This window comes from Nelusetta ayraudi, unplaced genomic scaffold (assembly GCF_046127955.1).
Source record: "Nelusetta ayraudi isolate G7.1 ecotype Tasmania unplaced genomic scaffold, CSIRO-AGI_Nayr_v1 ptg000134l, whole genome shotgun sequence".
Lineage (NCBI taxonomy): Eukaryota > Metazoa > Chordata > Actinopteri > Tetraodontiformes > Monacanthidae > Nelusetta > Nelusetta ayraudi.
Window position 1 is genome coordinate 2,097,501 of NW_027466184.1, and position 17,500 is coordinate 2,115,000.

General features: G+C 51.1%; 1 protein-coding gene across 5 annotated transcripts in view; it reads left to right on the forward strand.

Moving 5' to 3' along the window:
• The window catches only part of LOC142904925 (gamma-adducin-like), a 47,202-nt gene extending 30,409 nt beyond the window's left edge, over positions 1-16,793 (forward strand). For 4 of the 5 annotated variants that reach the window (XM_076051330.1, XM_076051331.1, XM_076051332.1 and 1 more), the window contains exons 2-14: positions 1,391-1,610; positions 4,444-4,582; positions 6,176-6,327; positions 6,483-6,563; positions 9,542-9,691; positions 9,771-9,914; positions 10,060-10,158; positions 10,524-10,700; positions 11,615-11,890; positions 12,691-12,795; positions 12,982-13,068; positions 13,889-13,991; positions 14,451-16,793. In XM_076051330.1, the coding sequence (XP_075907445.1) occupies positions 1,428-1,610; positions 4,444-4,582; positions 6,176-6,327; positions 6,483-6,563; positions 9,542-9,691; positions 9,771-9,914; positions 10,060-10,158; positions 10,524-10,700; positions 11,615-11,890; positions 12,691-12,795; positions 12,982-13,068; positions 13,889-13,991; positions 14,451-14,719 (1,965 nt within the window). In that variant the 5' untranslated portion in view covers positions 1,391-1,427 and the 3' untranslated portion in view covers positions 14,720-16,793. The remainder of the gene's footprint in view (positions 1-1,390; positions 1,611-4,443; positions 4,583-6,175; positions 6,328-6,482; positions 6,564-9,541; positions 9,692-9,770; positions 9,915-10,059; positions 10,159-10,523; positions 10,701-11,614; positions 11,891-12,690; positions 12,796-12,981; positions 13,069-13,888; positions 13,992-14,450) is intronic. The other variant, XM_076051333.1, reaches the window with a different exon arrangement.
• Positions 16,794-17,500: the final 707 nt, after the last annotated feature.

Genomic DNA, 17,500 nt, shown 5'->3' on the forward strand with positions numbered 1-17,500 from the left:
CCTCCTATCTCATCTCCACCTGCTCCTCCCTCTCATCTCCACCTGCTCCTCCACTCTCATCTCCACCTGCTCCTCCATCTCATCTCCACCTGCTCCTCCACTCTCATCTCCACCTGCTCCTCCCCCTCATCTCCACCTGCTCCTCCCCCTCATCTCCATCTGCTCCTCCCCCTCATCTCCATCTGCTCCTCCACTCTCATCTCCACCTGCTCCTCCCTCTCATCTCCACCTGCTCCTCCACTCTCATCTCCACCTGCTCCTCCCTCTCATCCCTTTCATCTCCACCTGCTCTTCCAGTCTTATCTCCACCTGCTCCTCCGCCCTCATCTCCACCTGCCCCGCCCCCTCATCTCCACCTGCTCCTCCTATCTCATCTCCACCTGCCTGTCCCCTCCCCTCTCATCTTTTGCGTGTGGTGCTGTTGGTAGTTGGGTAATGAGGTCAGCAGGGGGCAGCGGTGGGGCAGACTCAATAACATCTTATATAACTGTTCCTGCAGCTGTCACCAATTAAAGGGACTTTATGGACCAGGTCCAAACTTTGGGATCACAGTTCTGAGGTCACTGGAGAGACTCCCACTGGTTCACTACTTCCACTGGTCCCACTTGGTTCACTGGTTCCCTGGTCTCACTTCTCCACTGGTCTCATTGGTCTCACAGGTTTACTGGTCTCACTGGTTCACTGATCCCACTGGTGCCACTGGTCCACTGGTGCCACTGGTCTCACTGGGTCACTGGTCCACTGGCCCGACTAGTCCACTGGTCACATTATTATTATTATTATTATTATTGGTGATCTATTTTGTGTTGTTAATTAAAAGATGATGTGTGGCCGATGGATCGGTGGTGCGACTTCAGTGGCCACACAGCTCACCATCATCTGCATAGAAGGATTGTTACTGGTCAGAATCCTCAGAGATGCTAGGAACTGGGTGTTGAAACTGACTTGGGAACACTGTGGTGCATTCAAGGGTCGTAGGGCAATGTTGTCAATTATATGACTAGAAGGTCATAGTAGTACTACTGGTACTACTGGTACCAATGGGAGATGTTCCTCCCTGCTTGTCCAGCAGGGGGAGCTAGTCTCTGATCTGAACGCCACTTGCTGAGCTGTGAGTGGAGCCACTAATCTCACACATCTTTTAGTGGCATTTGACCCCCAGTGATTGGCTTAGCAGGCAATGTGAACCAGATCAACCCCCCCCCCCCCCCTCCTCCTCCTCCACTGAACTGAGTGCTGTGTGTTAGCAGCCAATGAACTGGTTTGACTTCCGGTCTCCTGTGTTTCTGCTGTAACGATAAAGAAACTGTTTGATTGTGTTTGAGTGCCGTCAGAGTGAAAAGGTTCCCCGGTTTCACCGAGACGTCCGTGTGTCTGTCCGTCCCTCCAGGTCCGAGTGACAACGGCCCAGCGAGCGTCAAGCAGCCATGAGTGCAGGAGACCACCAGGGGGTGGTGACGAGCCCTCCGCGCACCAAGGAGCGCTACTTTGACCGGGTGGACGTCAACGACCCGGAGTACCTCCGGGCCCGGAACATGTCACCCGACCTCCGCCAGGACTTCAACGTCCTGGAGCAGAAGAAACGGGTCACGCAGATCCTGCAGAGTCCGGTGAGTCCTAGGAGGGGAACCGGGGAGAACCAGGGGGATCCAGGTGAACCTGGGGGACCCCAGGTGACCCAGGTGATGGTCAGAATACCCCCGAAGCACTGTTCTGGGTGTAAAGAGGCGTTTATATCCCTCCGGACAAGGAACGGACCGGGTGGTTGAGGTTTGGGTCCAACAATGAACCTTTGGATCATCAGAGTACGTTACAAAATTGGAAAATTGCATCATGTGTTGTGAAAAGAATTGAGGATGCATCAGTTTTCAGTGAGTTCAGTCGTCAGTGAGCTGAGCTGAACGGTTCAGTGTGTTCAAAGAGCAGGACGGGTCCAGGAGGGTTGCGGAGGAACCGCCCACGGGTTCAAACCAAGTTCTTCACAGTCCCACCCTGGAGACCTCAGAGCAGCGTGTAGGTGTGGACCAGCTGCTGCTGCTGCTGCTGCTGCTGCTGATCTTCTCTAAAGGAGCCGGCGAGGAACTTGAGTCAAACCCAGAACTTTTCATCACGCCTCAAACCCACTTCCCTCTTTCACTTCCTCCTCTGTCCGTTGCTCTTCCACAACACGCTGCTTTCTACAGACGTTGCCACACAGTCTGGCGTCAGAGTGGATTCCCGGTCCGAGGTTCTCCAGCTCAACAGCCTCTGGACCGCGCCCCCTGCTGGCTCAGGTTCTGCTGAGGTCAACAGAGTCGTGAGCTCAGCTTTTCTTTCCCCCGCGCGCTGGGAATCTTGAGAATGACGGTGGGTGCAGTGGGTGACCTTCAGTGATGCGGGCCACAGTTAGCAGTCGGAGGCCATGCATGCTAATTCTCCAGCACCAGAGCCCAGTTCCAAGGCTAATTGCACCTGGTGGGCCGATGCCTCCAATCTCCCGCAGATCAAACCCCAGCAAAGGAAAGCTGGAAAACTGGGAATGTGTTTCAGCCTTGTTCAGCTGCTCCGAGGGGAAGAGAGTCCAGTTTCAGCCGCTCGGCTCCCGGGCCAGGAGGAAAACCGCCGAGTCGCTCCGACGTCGGAACGCTGCTCTTTGAACAGCTGCGGCTCCTTTGTTGACACTTTTCACACTGGAGCCCAGAGATTGAGGAACCGTCAGATCTGTTGACTCGGCACTGTTGACTCAAGGCCGGTCCAGGACTCAGAGTACCACCTCGCTCACAACATGACCTCACTGGGGAAACGCGGCAGAGCAGCAACAGAATCAAACTCTCCGGTCGCTCAGAATCTGAGTGATTCACTTCAAATGAGACCGAGATAAAAGATTCACCACGTTCGGCTCCTTGTAGCCTGGAAATGTCATGAACGAAAGCAGAGTAACAGAGGTCAGGTGTGTGTGTGTGTGTGTGTGTGTGTGTGTGTGTGAGTGCGCGCGCGCGCCTCATTCTATTTTAGCATACTGTGACCCGATTGTTTTCGTGCCCTCCATGGTTTCCTTCGTGCTGCACCACCTGGTAGTGGTGGTGGAGCTGCAGCACCACCTGGTGGTGGTGGTGGAGCTGCAGGTTTCCACCGATACTCTTGATACTCTGTGAACATGTGTGTGTTTACACCACCGAACACCACCAGCACAGTTTGGTGGTGAGCAGATGAGTGAGTGAATCAAAGAGACGAGAACAACCAGTCAGTCCTACTGAGTCCCAGTGAGTCCCAGCAAGTCCCAGCGAGTCCCAGTGAGTCCCAGCGAGTCCCAGTGAGTCCCAGTGAGCCCCAGTAAGCCCCAGTGAGTCCCAGCGAGTCCCAGTGAGTCCCAGTGAGCCCCAGTGAGTCCTACAGAGTCCTACTGAGCCCAAGTGAGTCCCAGTGAGTCCTACTGAGTCCTACTGAGCCCCAGTGAGTCCCAGTGAGCCCCAGTGAGTCCTACAGAGTCCTACTGAGCCCCAGTGAGTCCCAGCGAGTCCCCGTGAGCCCCAGTGAGTCCTACTGAGTCCTACTGAGCCCCAGTGAGCCCTACTGAGTCCCAGCAAGTCCCAGTGACTCCTACTGCAACCCGTACAGGAGCTGGACACCCCTGGTTGTGTTTGTGTTATTGTCCTCCCCCTGTGATGTCACATGACCCTGTGGAGCTGCTGCACTCTGTGACTCTGTGTTGCTCCGTGAGAGCAGCTGAAAATAAATTTAAAAAAATCAAAGGTCTGTTTGAGTCATTGGTGCAGATGTTGTTTGGTTCAGTCTGAGTGACCAGTGGAACCTCGTCAGGCTGCTGGATTCATAATCTGCTTTACATGATGGAATCAAATCCCTGCTGTCATAATCTGCTGCTGAGCACACACACACACACACACACACACACACACACACACTTGTAGAGCAGCTGCTGCTCTGCGTGTGTGTCTGTGTTTTGGTTTTGTGTGTTTTGGAAAATTGCTTTTTGCTGCTGCTGCTGCTGCTGCTGCTGCTGCTGCTGCGGCTCTTTTGTGTTTCAAGTTGAGCTGAAATTATTGACGTTTCTAAAAGTTTGTTTATCAGAAGAAAAAACAGCAACTGCTTTTTACAAAACCACATTTTGTGTTTGTTGGCTGCTGCAGCAATGGAGGTGCCTTGGTTAAATTATGATGAAATATTCAACGTCCACGGAAATCAAAGAGCAAACATTTAAAATGGGTTGTTTACTGTTGACTGACTGTGTGTGTGTGTGTGTGTGTGTGTGTGTGTGTGTGTGTGTGTGTGTGTGCGTCACCAGCGATGATGACGTGAACCTTTGTTTTTTTGTTGTGTGAGAAGTTGCAGATGTTTTCTGCTCCGTCACGACTCAAACTGCTGTTTGTCTCCAAACTCACAACTACCATAAACTACTGACACGGAATTCTATTAACCACAGTGCTGCTTGTTCTCCTTCTGCAGGCCTTCAAGGAGGAATTGGAGACTCTGATCCAGGAGCAGCAGCAGAAGGGTTCTTGTCCCAGTGGTCTTCTGGCCCTCAGACAGATCGCTGACTTCTTCATGTCCAGCTCGGTGGCCGGCTTCAACTCCTCCCCGCTCAGTGAGTACCCACAATGCACCTGGGCCGCCCTGGGTCCAAGTCAGAGCAGGAGGTGGAGGGAGGTTTTCTGAACCTTTAGGGTTCAGGGCTCAAGATGAGTCAGAGACTCTGGAGGATCTGCTCATAGTTCAACATTCCAGCTCTTCAATTCTGCTTCCTGTCAGTCAGCACTGGAGGGAGTCCTAGACTATTTCAAATGAGTCCTAGACTGTTTCCAATTAGTCCTAGACTATTTCAAATGAGTCCTAGACTGTTTCCAATGAGTCCTAGACTGTTTCCAATGAGTCCTAGACTGTTTCCAATTAGTCCTAGACTGTTTCATTCGAGTCCTAGACTGTTTCCAATGAGTCCTAGACTGTTTCAAATGAGTCCTCGGCTGTTTCAATCGAGTCCTAGACTGTTTCCAATTAGTCCTAGACTGTTTCAATCGAGTCCTAGACTGTTTCCAATTAGTCCTAGACTGTTTAAATCGAGTCCTAGACTGTTTCCAATGAGTCCTAGACTGTTTAAATCGAGTCCTAGACTGTTTAAATCGAGTCCTAGACTGTTTCCAATGAGTCCTAGACTGTTTCAATCGAGTCCTAGACTGTTTCCAATGAGTCCTAGACTGTTTCCAATTAGTCCTAGACTGTGTCATTCGAGTCCTAGACTGTTTCCAATGAGTCCTAGACTGTTTCCAATGAGTCCTAGACTGTTTCCAATTAGTTCTAGACTGTGTCATTCGAGTCCTAGACTGTTTCCAATGAGTCCTAGACTGTTTCCAATTAGTCCTAGACTGTTTCATTTGAGTCCTAGACTGTTTCCAATGAGTCCTAGCTGTTTCAAATGAGTCCTCGGCTGTTTCCAATGAGTCCTAGACTGTTTCCAATTAGTCCTAGACTGTTTCCAATTAGTCCTAGACTGTTTCAATCGAGTCCTAGACTGTTTCCAATTAGTCCTAGACTGTTTCCAATGAGTCCTAGACTGTTTAAATCGAGTCCTAGACTGTTTCCAATGAGTCCTAGACTGTTTCAATCGAGTCCTAGACTGTTTCCAATGAGTCCTAGCTGTTTCAAATGAGTCCTCGGCTGTTTCCAATGAGTCCTCGGCTGTTTCCAATGAGTCCTAGACTGTTTCCAATTAGTCCTAGACTGTTTCAATCGAGTCCTAGACTGTTTCCAATTAGTCCTAGACTGTTTCCAATGAGTCCTAGACTGTTTAAATCGAGTCCTAGACTGTTTCCAATGAGTCCTAGACTGTTTCAATCGAGTCCTAGACTGTTTCCAATGAGTCCTAGACTGTTTCAATCGAGTCCTAGACTGTTTCCAATAAGTCCTAGACTGTTTCCAATGAGTCCTAGACTGTTTCAATCGAGTCCTAGACTGTTTCCAATAAGTCCTAGACTGTTTCCAATGAGTCCTAGACTGTTTCAATCGAGTCTGAGACTGTTTCAAATGAATCGTAGACTGTTTCAAATGAGTCCTAGACTGTATGTTTTTCTTAATGCGGTAGACTCCACCCACATTGAGGTGACTATGTAAAAAGTTGAGTCCAGTGTTGCTGAAACTGTGTGTCCCACCCCCTGACCTTGACATTTGACCTCTGACCCTGCAGGTCTCGGCATGGTGACCCCCATCAACGACCTGTACGGCTTGGACAGCGCCACCATGCTGAAGGGGGAGAAGGTACAGCGCTGCAAGCTGGCCAGCCTGTACCGCCTGTTGGACCTGTTCAGCTGGGCCCACCTGGCCAACGCCTACATCACGGTGAGGTCACCAGGGACCACCTGACCCCTGACCTCCTGACCAGGCCTGTGATGTAGGCGAGGCCCACTTGGCCAGCGCCTACATCACAGTGAGGTCACCATGAAGCAACATGACCTCCTGACCTCTGACCTCCTGACTCTCTCTCTCTGTCTCAGGCTCGGATCAGTAAGGAGCAGGACCACATCCTCATCATGCCTCGAGGCCTGTCCTTCGGCGAGGCCTCAGCCTCCACCCTGGTAGGACTCACACCCACTGCACCTTCACCCAGCTGATCGTTCAAGATCCAAGAACTTTATTGGTCGCATTGATGTAGTGTCATTGCTCGCCAGAGATCCAGCTCAGAGCAGGAAACTGCACTCACAGTGCAGAAGGAGAGGGAGAAGAGCAGCTGGAACAGTGTGGAACAGCACCACATACCACCACCTTCCTCACAAATAGACAAGCACCACCGTCTTTTCAACCATTCACCAAGACATTGAGGAAGACCTGCAGTGTGTGAACGAGTGACAGTGGCTGAAGTGTTGAGTTTCTCTCTGTTTCACTAGAGACTCTTCTGTTCTCCTGCTGCTGGTCTCACTTCCTCCACCTGCTTGCTGCTGGTCTCACTTCCTCCACCTGCTACTGGTCTCACTTCCTCCACCTACTGCTGGTCTCACTTCCTCCACCTGCTGCTGGTCTCACTTCCTCCACCTACTGCTGGTCTCACTTCCTCCACCTGCTGCTGATCACATCACAGTCACTTTGTCTTGGTCCAGCAGCGTCAAGCTGCCCCTGGCTTGGACTCAGGCCCCGCCCTCTCTGGCCCCGCCCACCTGCTGAACTCTGGCCCACTTGTTTATCTGCTATGTTTAGTCTTGGAACAGACATGTTTGTCATCGCAGGAGTTCAGTCAACCCTGAGTGAGTCAGTGAGTCCACGAGTCCACCCCTGGGTCTCTGCACCTCCTGCTGGATGATTTGGTTTGTTGAGGCTCTGTTCACACTGTGAACACTGCAGCTTCCACCCTGATGCTCACACAGTGAAGAGAGGAACTTCAGAGCGTTGTTAAGCCCCCAAGACCTTGACTTGACTTTTTTTGTTCAGTCCGTGTGTTCAGACTCCTGGTTTCAAAGGCTCTGTATGTGAAGAGCCAGGAGGAGGAGCTAAAGCATAGAGAAGTAGAAGAGGCCTGGTTGTCTGTCTGTCTGACCGATTGTCTGTCTGTCTGTCTGTCTGTCTGTCTGTCTGTCTGCGGGAAGCTGCTGCTGTGACTGTTTCAGGCGTTGATAAAGAATCATTGAGGTTAAAAGTCCTGGAACATTATGGAACGCCGGGAGGAAATCATGTGATCTCACCCCCCCACACCTCCACGCCCACCCCTCCACACACACACACACACACACACACACACACACACACAACAGCCTTCTGTCTCCACACTGAGGAAACAGAGACCAAACTTTTCTGGTGAAAATTGATCCAGAGTGATGACAATGACATCACCTCCTCCTCCTCCTCCTCCTCCTCTTGTGTTTCACCCAATCAGCTCTCACCCCCCCCCAGCCCCCACCTCCTCCTTCCGCTCCACCCCCCGTAGTTGTACAGCTTCCATCGACTGTCCAAAAGCAGAACCAACTCCATTAAATCCAGATCTCCTCTCATCTTCTCCTCTTCTCCTCCACTCCAACCAAAGCCCTCATAAATAACAACAATGTGCTTTTGGTTTTGCGGTGGCGCCGCATGATGTGCTGTGTGTGTGTGACAACACGCTTTGGTTCAGCGCAACAACACACATCATAAATAAGTGGAAGAGATTTTAATATCCGGCCTCTTAATCTCCCTACGGATTCAGCCAAGCTTCCCCGTCAGCTGACCTTCAGGGGTCAGACTGGGTTTAGGTTCTTCAACAGGAGACCTCAGGGTCCAGGTGACCAACACAACCCAGGAGGAGAGCAACAACACAACACATGAGGGATGAGGAGGAGGAGGAGGAGGAGGAGGAGGAGGAGAAGCTCTGCTGCCAAACACGTTGTGGCTCTTTGATCTTCTGAGCAGCAGACTGGAGGCAGCTTGACAGCATCTTGATGACATCACAGCCTGAACCAGAGTGAAGAAGACCAGGAGACCTCGTCAGTTTTTAAACACATCTGGAATGTAGTCAGTTGACGTCCCTCAAACACTGAGACCTTCTGCCCCCTGCTGGTTCTGACTCTGATAGGTCACCTCCTCTGTCACACACACACACACACACACACACACACACACACACACACACACATTGGCCTGATGTGTTGTCAGGTGTTGAGTTGTTCAGTGGAGCTGCTGACTCACTGACTCACTGACTCACTGAGCCAGAGTTAATAGCTGTCTTAGTTGTTCAGCGGTTCACTTCCAGGCTGTCCCTCTTTATTTCTGACACACTTCCTGTCTAAGTCCCGCCCACTTAATTTCCCAGCAGCCCCAGGTGGTTCAGGTGTTGAACAGTTATTGGAGGTTGGAGTGCTGAAGGTGCCAGAAGATGAGGAGGAGGAGGTGGTGGTGTTTTCTCTCTGGGTTGGTTTGTTAGTCGGTGCTGCCCCCTGCTGGCAGTAACCATCAACTACCAGCCACCTGGACAGCAGCAGCAGGAGGAGCTGGAGGAGCTGCAGATGGGCCTCAGTGCAGATCAAAGTGTCTCAAGTTCTTCCTTCCAGACATCAGCCGTTGCTTTAGCTGCAGTGATGTGCAGTGAAGGGACGGGGGCGCTGCAGCTCCTACAGTTCAGACACTCAGACAGAACTAATGGAGATCAGAGTGACTGAGTCTGAACACTGCAGCAGCAGCAGGTTGCAACATCTGGCACCAGGAAACATTTGAGGTTTTCTCTGTGTCAGGAAATGAAACAAGAGGCCAGTCAGCCAGCCAGCCAGCCAGTCAGTCAGTCAGTCAGTCAGTCAGTCAGTCAGTTAGCCAGCCAGCCAGCCAGCCAGCCAGCCAGCCAGCCAGCCAGTCAGTCAGTCAGTCAGTCAGTCAGCCAGCCAGCCAGCCAGCCAGCCAGTCAGTCAGTCAGTCATTCAAACTGTTGGAAAGTCCCTCAGTTTCCTTTGATCAGTGGTGATGGTGATGATGATGCTGATGATGGTGATGGTGATGATGATGGTGATGAGGACAACCATGATGCTGATGGCAGTGGATGTTTCCAGATGTTTCCTCTGGTCTCCTCTGACTGGAGCTGCTGGTGTCTCTGCTCCTCCAGGCAAAGGTCAACATCCTGGGTGAGGTGATCCAGCAGGGGGCCACGACCCTCAGGGTGGACCCCACCGGCTTCAGCCCCCACGGCGCCATCTACAGCATCAGGCCCGACGTGCGCTGCATCGTCCACCTGCACACTCCTGCCACGGCTGCTGTGAGTCTCACCCCAACACACTGCAGCATCAGTCCCACTGCAACACTCACTCCTCCTCCTCCTCCTCCTCCTCCTCCAGGTGTCCTCCATGAAGTGTGGCCTCCTGCCCATCTCCCAGGAGGCCCTGATGCTGGGAGATGTTGCCTATTACAACTACCAGGGCAGCCTGGAGGAGCAGGAGGAGCGCAGGGAGCTGCAGAAGGCCCTGGGACCCAGCAGCAAGGTAGGAGGAGCCCCAGGAGCCCCTGGAGCTCCAGGAGAAGGCTGGAAGATGTCCACCAGGGAGCTGCTCTCAACCCTGTGCCCTGTGTGTGTGTGTGTGTGTGTGTGTGTGTGTGTGTGTGTGTGTGTGTGTGTGTGTGTGCCAGGTGTTGGTGTTGAGGAACCATGGGGTCGTGGCTCTGGGTGAGACCATTGAGGAGGCCTTCCACTTCATCTACAACGCCCAGTACGCCTGCGAGATCCAGGTACACACTCGCAGACTCACACACTCCTCCTCCTCCTCCTCCTCCTCCTCCTTCCAGTGGAGCAGTATTAATCCAGGGTCAGGCTCGGCTTAAATGCTATAAATAAATCCCCCCCGAAACTGCTGGAGATTCAGTTTCAGTTTGGAGGGAAGGAGGCTTAAAGAACTAATAATAATAATAATAATAATAACAACAACAACAACAACAATACCAATAATAATAATAATATTGTTATTATCATGATTATTATTATGATTAGTTGTATTAGTATTAGTGTTATTATTATTGTTGTTACTATTGTGAAGGTGATGCTGCTGATTGACCCTGACCCCCCCCCCCCCCCCCCCATGCTGGCTGTGTCCCAGGTGAGCGCCATCTCCTGCTCGGGCAGCGTGGACAACCTGATCCTGCTGGACCCGGCCCACTACAGGGAGCTGGTGTTCCAGCGCTCCTCGGCCCACCACGTCAACATGTCGGGTCAGTACCGCTGGAAGCAGGGAGAGCTGGAGTTCGAGTCCCTCATGAGGATGATGGACAACCTGGTGAGCAGCACCACACACAACACTGACTCATGACACTGACTCTCTTCCACTGACTCATGACACTGTCTCACTTCCACTGACTCGGTTCCTCTGACTCTCTTCCACTGACTCACTTCCACTGACTCGGTTCCTCTGACTCTCTTCCACTGACTCACTTCCACTGACTCGGTTCCTCTGACTCTCTTCCTCTGACTCGGTTCCTCTGACTCTCTTCCACTGACTCTCTTCCACTGACTCACTTCCACTGACTCACTTCCACTGACTAGGTTCTGTTGACTCACTTTCTCTGACTCACTTCCACTGACTCTCTTCCTCTGACTCTCTTCCACTGACTCACTTCCACTGACTCACTTCCACTGACTAGGTTCTGTTGACTCTCTTCCACTGACTCACTTCCACTGACTCTCTTCCTCTGACTCTCTTCCACTGACTCACTTCCACTGACTCACTTCCACTGACTAGGTTCTGTTGACTCACTTTCTCTGACTCACTTCCACTGACTCTCTTCCTCTGACTCTCTTCCACTGACTCACTTCCACTGACTCACTTCCACTGACTAGGTTCTGTTGACTCTCTTCCACTGACTCACTTCCACTGACTCTCTTCCTCTGACTCTCTTCCACTGACTCACTTCCACTGACTCACTTCCACTGACTAGGTTCTGTTGACTCACTTTCTCTGACTCACTTCCACTGACTCTCTTCCTCTGACTCTCTTCCTCTGACTCTCTTCCACTGACTCACTTTCTCTGACTCACTTCCACTGACTCTCTTCCTCTGACTCTCTTCCACTGACTCACTTCCACTGACTCTCTTCCTCTGACTCTCTTCCACTGACTCACTTCCACTGACTAGGTTCTGTTGACTCACTTTCTCTGACTCCTGTTCCTCTGCGCGTGTGTGCGCCCCCTGCAGGGCTACCGTACAGGCCACGCCTACCGCCACCCGGTGGTCAGGGATAAGCCTCGTCACAAGAGCGAGGTGGAGATCCCGGCCACCGTCACGGGCTTCAGTTTCCAGAGCCAGGACCAGGACCAGGAGCAGGACCAGGCTGGTGCCACCCGGCTGCCCTTCCACTTCATGCTGCAGCGCCACCAGCGGGAGAAGACGCGCTGGCTCAACTCCCCCAATAGCTACACCAAGGTCAACCTGGAGGTCACCGAGCAGCACTACAACAGCCGCACCACCACGGTGAGCAGAGCTCCGCTGGCCTTCAGGGTTCAAAGTTCACTGAGGTCTTTTAGAACTCTATTATTTATAACTGCTGATGTCAGATGGTTCCAGAAGACCAGGGGTCACGACCTTTCAGAGCTTCAGGGATTCTTCATGGCTCCTCAGTCCAATGAAGAGCAGCATGCAGAGCTGCACTCTACAGTTCTCCTTGGGTTCTGCCAGACTATGAACGACACTGATCACTGTGAAGACACCGATAACGACTCAAAGGTTTTTAGAACCGCCTGCAGGGGGCCACTGATGTGGCCTTCAGGGGGCGCCCCCTGCTGTTGGAGGTCCCAGCCTTAGATGTTGAACTCATTTGAACCCTGATGACCTCTGATGGAGCTGAGACAGGAAGTGACATCGTGGCTGCAGCGGTGGTGGAACAGAACCGACCTGTTGCTCAGTGGCCCCCTGCAGGCCACTCTGAGAACTGCTGCTGCCACTGCCGCTGCCGCTCACAGCTTTACTGCAGAATGACACACATACAAATAAGCCAACACTGACACCTGCTGGCCCACAGTGGTATTGCACCATAGTCTATTCACTTCTCCTGTTCTTAAAGTACGACAGAAACCTTTTGAATAATATTAATAAGAAAAAATGATGATGACGATGATGATGATGATAATGATGATGATGATGAAGACTCATTGTTTTTTGTTATTAAAAACCTTTTAATTTAAGTCATGAAACAACAAAAGAACGGTTAAAGCTCAAAAGTTTCCTCCTCTTCCTCCTCCTCCTCTTCTACTGCTCCTGCTCCTCCTCCTCAGTGGATGAAGGCGGAGGAGACGGGGACTCCCATCAGGATCGAGGACCCCAACCAGTTCGTTCCTCTCAACACGGACCCCAGCGAGGTTCTGCTGAAGAGGAACAAGGTGAGGCCTTCAGGAGCTCCAGGATGGAGGTGTGGAGATGTTGTTCTGCAGACCTGTGGTGACCTCCAGCCTGTCTGACCTCTGACCCCTGGCATCAAAACCTCCGGTGGTGAAACAGGAAGCTCACCTGTCACTTCTGGACCGAGCGGCCCCTGATGATGTCACGGTTGCTCTGTCCCATCGCAGATCAGAGAGCAGAACCGGCTGGACCTGACGACGTCGGGCCCTCGTTCTCAACACCTGGCCGGGATCCCAGTGGACCCCCCGCGAAAGGTGAGACGGAGAGCAGCGCTGCAGTGCAACCTGGTGTTATTTTAATAACGACGTGGCGAAGCTGCACTTTGACCTCTGTGACCCTGAACCACACCAAACACAGGTGCGTGAGCTTCAAGCCAGGCAGTGGAGAGCTGAGTGGTGGTGTAGTTACCCCACTCTGCCACTGGGGGGCGACAAGTCAGAACGTTATAGTGGGGAAACTCAAACGCACCAATTTGTTATTATAGAAAGCAGCAGAGGACTGTTTTATATATTACATTGCATTTTCATATAACAATAATAACAATAATGACAATAATGACAATAATAATATTAATAATAATAATAATAATAATAATAATAATAATAATAACAACATTGGTCTGATTGCAGTCTTTTCATTTCATTCGATCTTCAGACGTCTTCCCTCTTTTTCTTTGAACAGCTGATGTGTTTTTCTGGATGTTTTGTGTCTGAAGGGTGTTGTGCAGATAAAAGTCCTGGAAAATATTCATGTCTGCAAACATCTGCGTACATCTGCGTATACGTTTCTGTCAGCATTTCACACAGTTCACATCTGGAAGGTTCGACTGCAGAAGCTCCTCGGCTTCACACCAACTTCCTCTTCCTCTTCTCTTCTTCTCCTTCTTCTCCTTCTTCTCCTCCTTCATCTCCTCATGTGGAGTCAGAGGTGTCACATGGTGCATGACGACCTCACAACACATAAAGATCAAAGCAGGCATGTTGATGTAAAAACACAGAGAATCAAGTGTGTGTGTGTGTGTGTGTGTGTGTGTGTGTGTGTGTGTGTGTGTGTGTGACTGTTGCTCCTCCGCAGCCCTACGTGCCCACGGAGGAGGAGCAGATGGCACCGCTGCCTCCCAACCCCTTCAGTCAGCTGGAGGAGGAGGAGAAGAAGGAGGAGCAAGTGGAGCTCAGTGGTGAGTGGTGGGAGACACACACACACACACACACACACACACACACACACACTGCACAAGGTTCCATTTGGACCAGTTTCAGTCCATCAATCAATCAATTACAAATGATCTGAAACCATGTGACCATCTCAAGCAGAGCATGTTGACCAGCAGCAGGTGGTCAGTCAGTGAATCAGTCGGTGAATCAGTCAGTGAATCAGTCAGTCAGTGAATCAGTCCGTGAATCAGTCCGTGAATCAGTCAGTGAATCAGTCAGTGAATCAGTCAGTCAGTGAATCAGTCGGTGAATCAGTCAGTGAATCAGTCAGTCAGTGAATCAGTCGGTGAATCAGTCAGTGAATCAGTCAGTCAATTGATGTTCTTCATAAAGTTCTTGAGAAGGTGCTGATGAGGAACTCCTCCTGCCCCCCCCCCCCCTCTTCCCCCCCTCTTCTTCTTCCTCCTCCTCTTCCTCCTCAGAGAACCACACAGGGCTGATGAACGGAAAGGACGGCCACCACGGTGGAGGAGGAGAAGGAGGAGGTGACGGAGGAGTGGTCCAGCGGGGGGGTCAGCTGACCACCAGCGTGGAGAGCGTGGAGGTGACGCTTCGAGCGGGCGAGAAGACGGAGGAGCAGCTGTCGCCCGAGAGTTCGCCCTCCAAGTCGCCCAACGGCAAGAAGAAGAAGAAGTTCCGCACGCCCTCCTTCCTGAAGAAGAACAAGAAGAAGGACAAGCTGGAGGCCTGATGGAGAGAAGGAGGAGGAGGAGGAGGAGGAGGAGGAGGAGCCACAGCCATCTTCTGTCTGCGTTCTCATTGCGTCGTCGTCTGAACCACAAGTTTTAGTTTCAACCTTCATGGACCAGCTGGTGCCATAGAGTGGAGGATGGAGGGATGATGGAGGGATGACAGTTAGCCAGAGTGCTAACTAGCGCTAGCAGCAGGGGGAGCAGTTTGGCCCCTCCCGCCTCCAGCTGACTGGAGAGGCGGTGGAGGGGCGGGGCTTGCCAGTGCCACACTGCCTCACTGGAGACCAACTGGAGACGAGCATCACGTCATCTTCTGAAGACCTCCTCCATCTCCTGCCCCTCCAGCGCCCCCCGCTGGTCTCTCTGGGCCCTGCAGCGTCTTCACTCGGGCTTCATCTCCTCGTTTCATCTCCTCGTTTCATCTCCTCGTTTCATCTCCTCGTTGTTGACTTGGATTCAAACGAAGACACGACGAGAACAAAAAAACATCTCAGTCTTTAGTGACGCGTGGCTCTTCTGTTTCTACTTCCTGTTTGTTTTCATCTCATGGAATTAGTTTGATTGTTGATGATTTTGTTTGTTTTTTAATCCGAAGCGTCGCCTCTGTTTTCTATCCTTCTAAACTCTTAGTCCTTTGTTTTTTTTCACAGAATCCAGCTATGTTTTTAACCTCTGCACTGTATCCACGCCCACTAGCGCCAACCACATGCTAACCGCTAACTGCTAACCTCGTCAGAGTGCATGAAGCTACGAAGCAGGAAGCTAGCGTCCGTGTTTTCTTTGATTTAACGACGTTTATGAAACAAAACTGTTTTGTTTTTTTGTTTTTATTTGATGATTTTTTCTTTTCGCTGCACTTTTTCTCTGCCGTGTTGCACACATGTCAGAGAGTGTGATTGGTTGCCAGAAGGCCACGGTGTGCTGGGATTGGTCGGGACACAGGAAGTGAGCAGAAGGTTATCGTAGCTGAAAACTGTTGTGGATTTTATTTTTCATGTAGTTTTTTCATTTGTTTTCTGGCAGGAGAAGTTGGTGGTTTGTTGTTTTTGTTTTTTTTCTCCTTTTCTCGACGGCGACGCGTGAAAATATAAAAACGAAAAACAGGAAGTACGAACGTGAAAAAAAAGAGAAGTGCTGGAGGTTCATTGGCTGGTTGTGTTTTAGAACTTTGACTCTGTTTGTTGTTGTTGTTGTTGTTGTTTCCCCTCTTGCTGTTTTTGTTTTTTTGTTTTTTTTTTGGTTATGGAAGAAGAGGATCTCGACTCTTCGTCTTCCTGCTCAGTGACTGCACAGTGACTGCACAGCGCCCCCTGCAGGCTGCCTGAACCTCCCTCTTATCCCTTACATCCAGCAGCTTTGTTTCCACCATCAAGGTTCAACCTGATTGGCTGAGGGAGAGAGAGAGAGAGAGAGAGAGAGAGAGAGAGAGAGAGATGTTTGTGTCCTGGTGTGTGAAACTCCAGCGCTGTTCCTCAGACAAGAAGGCTGTCCCTTTAAATTCACCTGGTGGGGGGCGTTATTTCTTTAGGCCCCGCCCACCAACTTCCTGTCCTCTCTCTGGTGACCCCCAGTTGACCTCTGCCTAACCTTCATTCTTATTCATCCTCTTCATCACCAGAAGCACCAAATATCCCAGCCAGCAATGTGAACTGACTGTGTGTGTGTGTGTGTGTGTGTGTGTGTGTGTGTGTGTGTGTGTGTGTCTACTGTTCACTCCATCCCTCCTCCTGCAGTCGTTTTTCTTTCCTTCTTTCTTTCACTGCTTTGTCTTTCTTCTTCCTTTTTTAAAATGACTTGCTGAGTCTTTTGCTCTCAGTTGAACGGAGCTCTTCAATCTTTTCCTCTCCTCTCTTCCACTCCTTCCTTCACTAACGTCTCTCTGTCATCCCCTCCTTTCTCCTCTTTAAATATAAAGTTTGTTTTTTAAGAAAAAGAGAGAGAGCGAGAGAGAGAGGGAGCGAGCGAGCTGTGAAGACCACTCCCTCCAGCTGAATCAGTGTGAGGTGGAGCTGGAGCTGCTGCAGATGTTTCTCATCCTGTAAATCCACAAATAAAACTGTATTTTAAGACAAACTGCACAAAGATTTCCTTTCTTTCTTTTCTTTTCGTCTTCTCCATCACACCATCACGTCATTGGCCACCGCTGCCTTTGAGTTGAAGCCACACACACACACACACCAAACATCTGCTGCTGCGTCTCCATGACCACAACTCCCACACACTGGAAGCACTGGAGGTCAGTCACCTCCTGCACTGAGAGAGGGTGGGATGAGAGTGAAGGAGTGACCAGTCTAGAGGGTTGATGGTCAGGAGACCATGTGGAATATGGTGGGAAAACAACAAGAACCCACCAGGAGGTGGTGCTGCTTCTGCTGCTGCTGCTGCTGCTGCTGCTGCGAGCACAAAGACCATGAATCTGCTCCAAAACATGTTGATGAAGAACTGATGATGATGAATGTTGAGTTTCAGGGTGACCAGGTGAGCATGTGACCTGGTGACCAGGTGACCAGCTGAGCAACCAGGGGACAGTTGACCTGGGTCCATGTTACTTGGGGACCAGGTGATGACTAGGTGAGGACCATGTGATGACCAGGTGGTGACCAGGTGGTGATGGTGCTTCAGAAGGTCCACCTGGTCCCAGCTGGTCCAAGCTGGTCCAGAACCATCTACTGATGTTTCCAACCTGTCAGGAAGGAGAGACCTTCTGGAGACCAACCCCCTGTGATGTCACAAAGAGGTATATCTACCTCTCACAGGTTAGTTGGGGGCGGGGGGGTTTT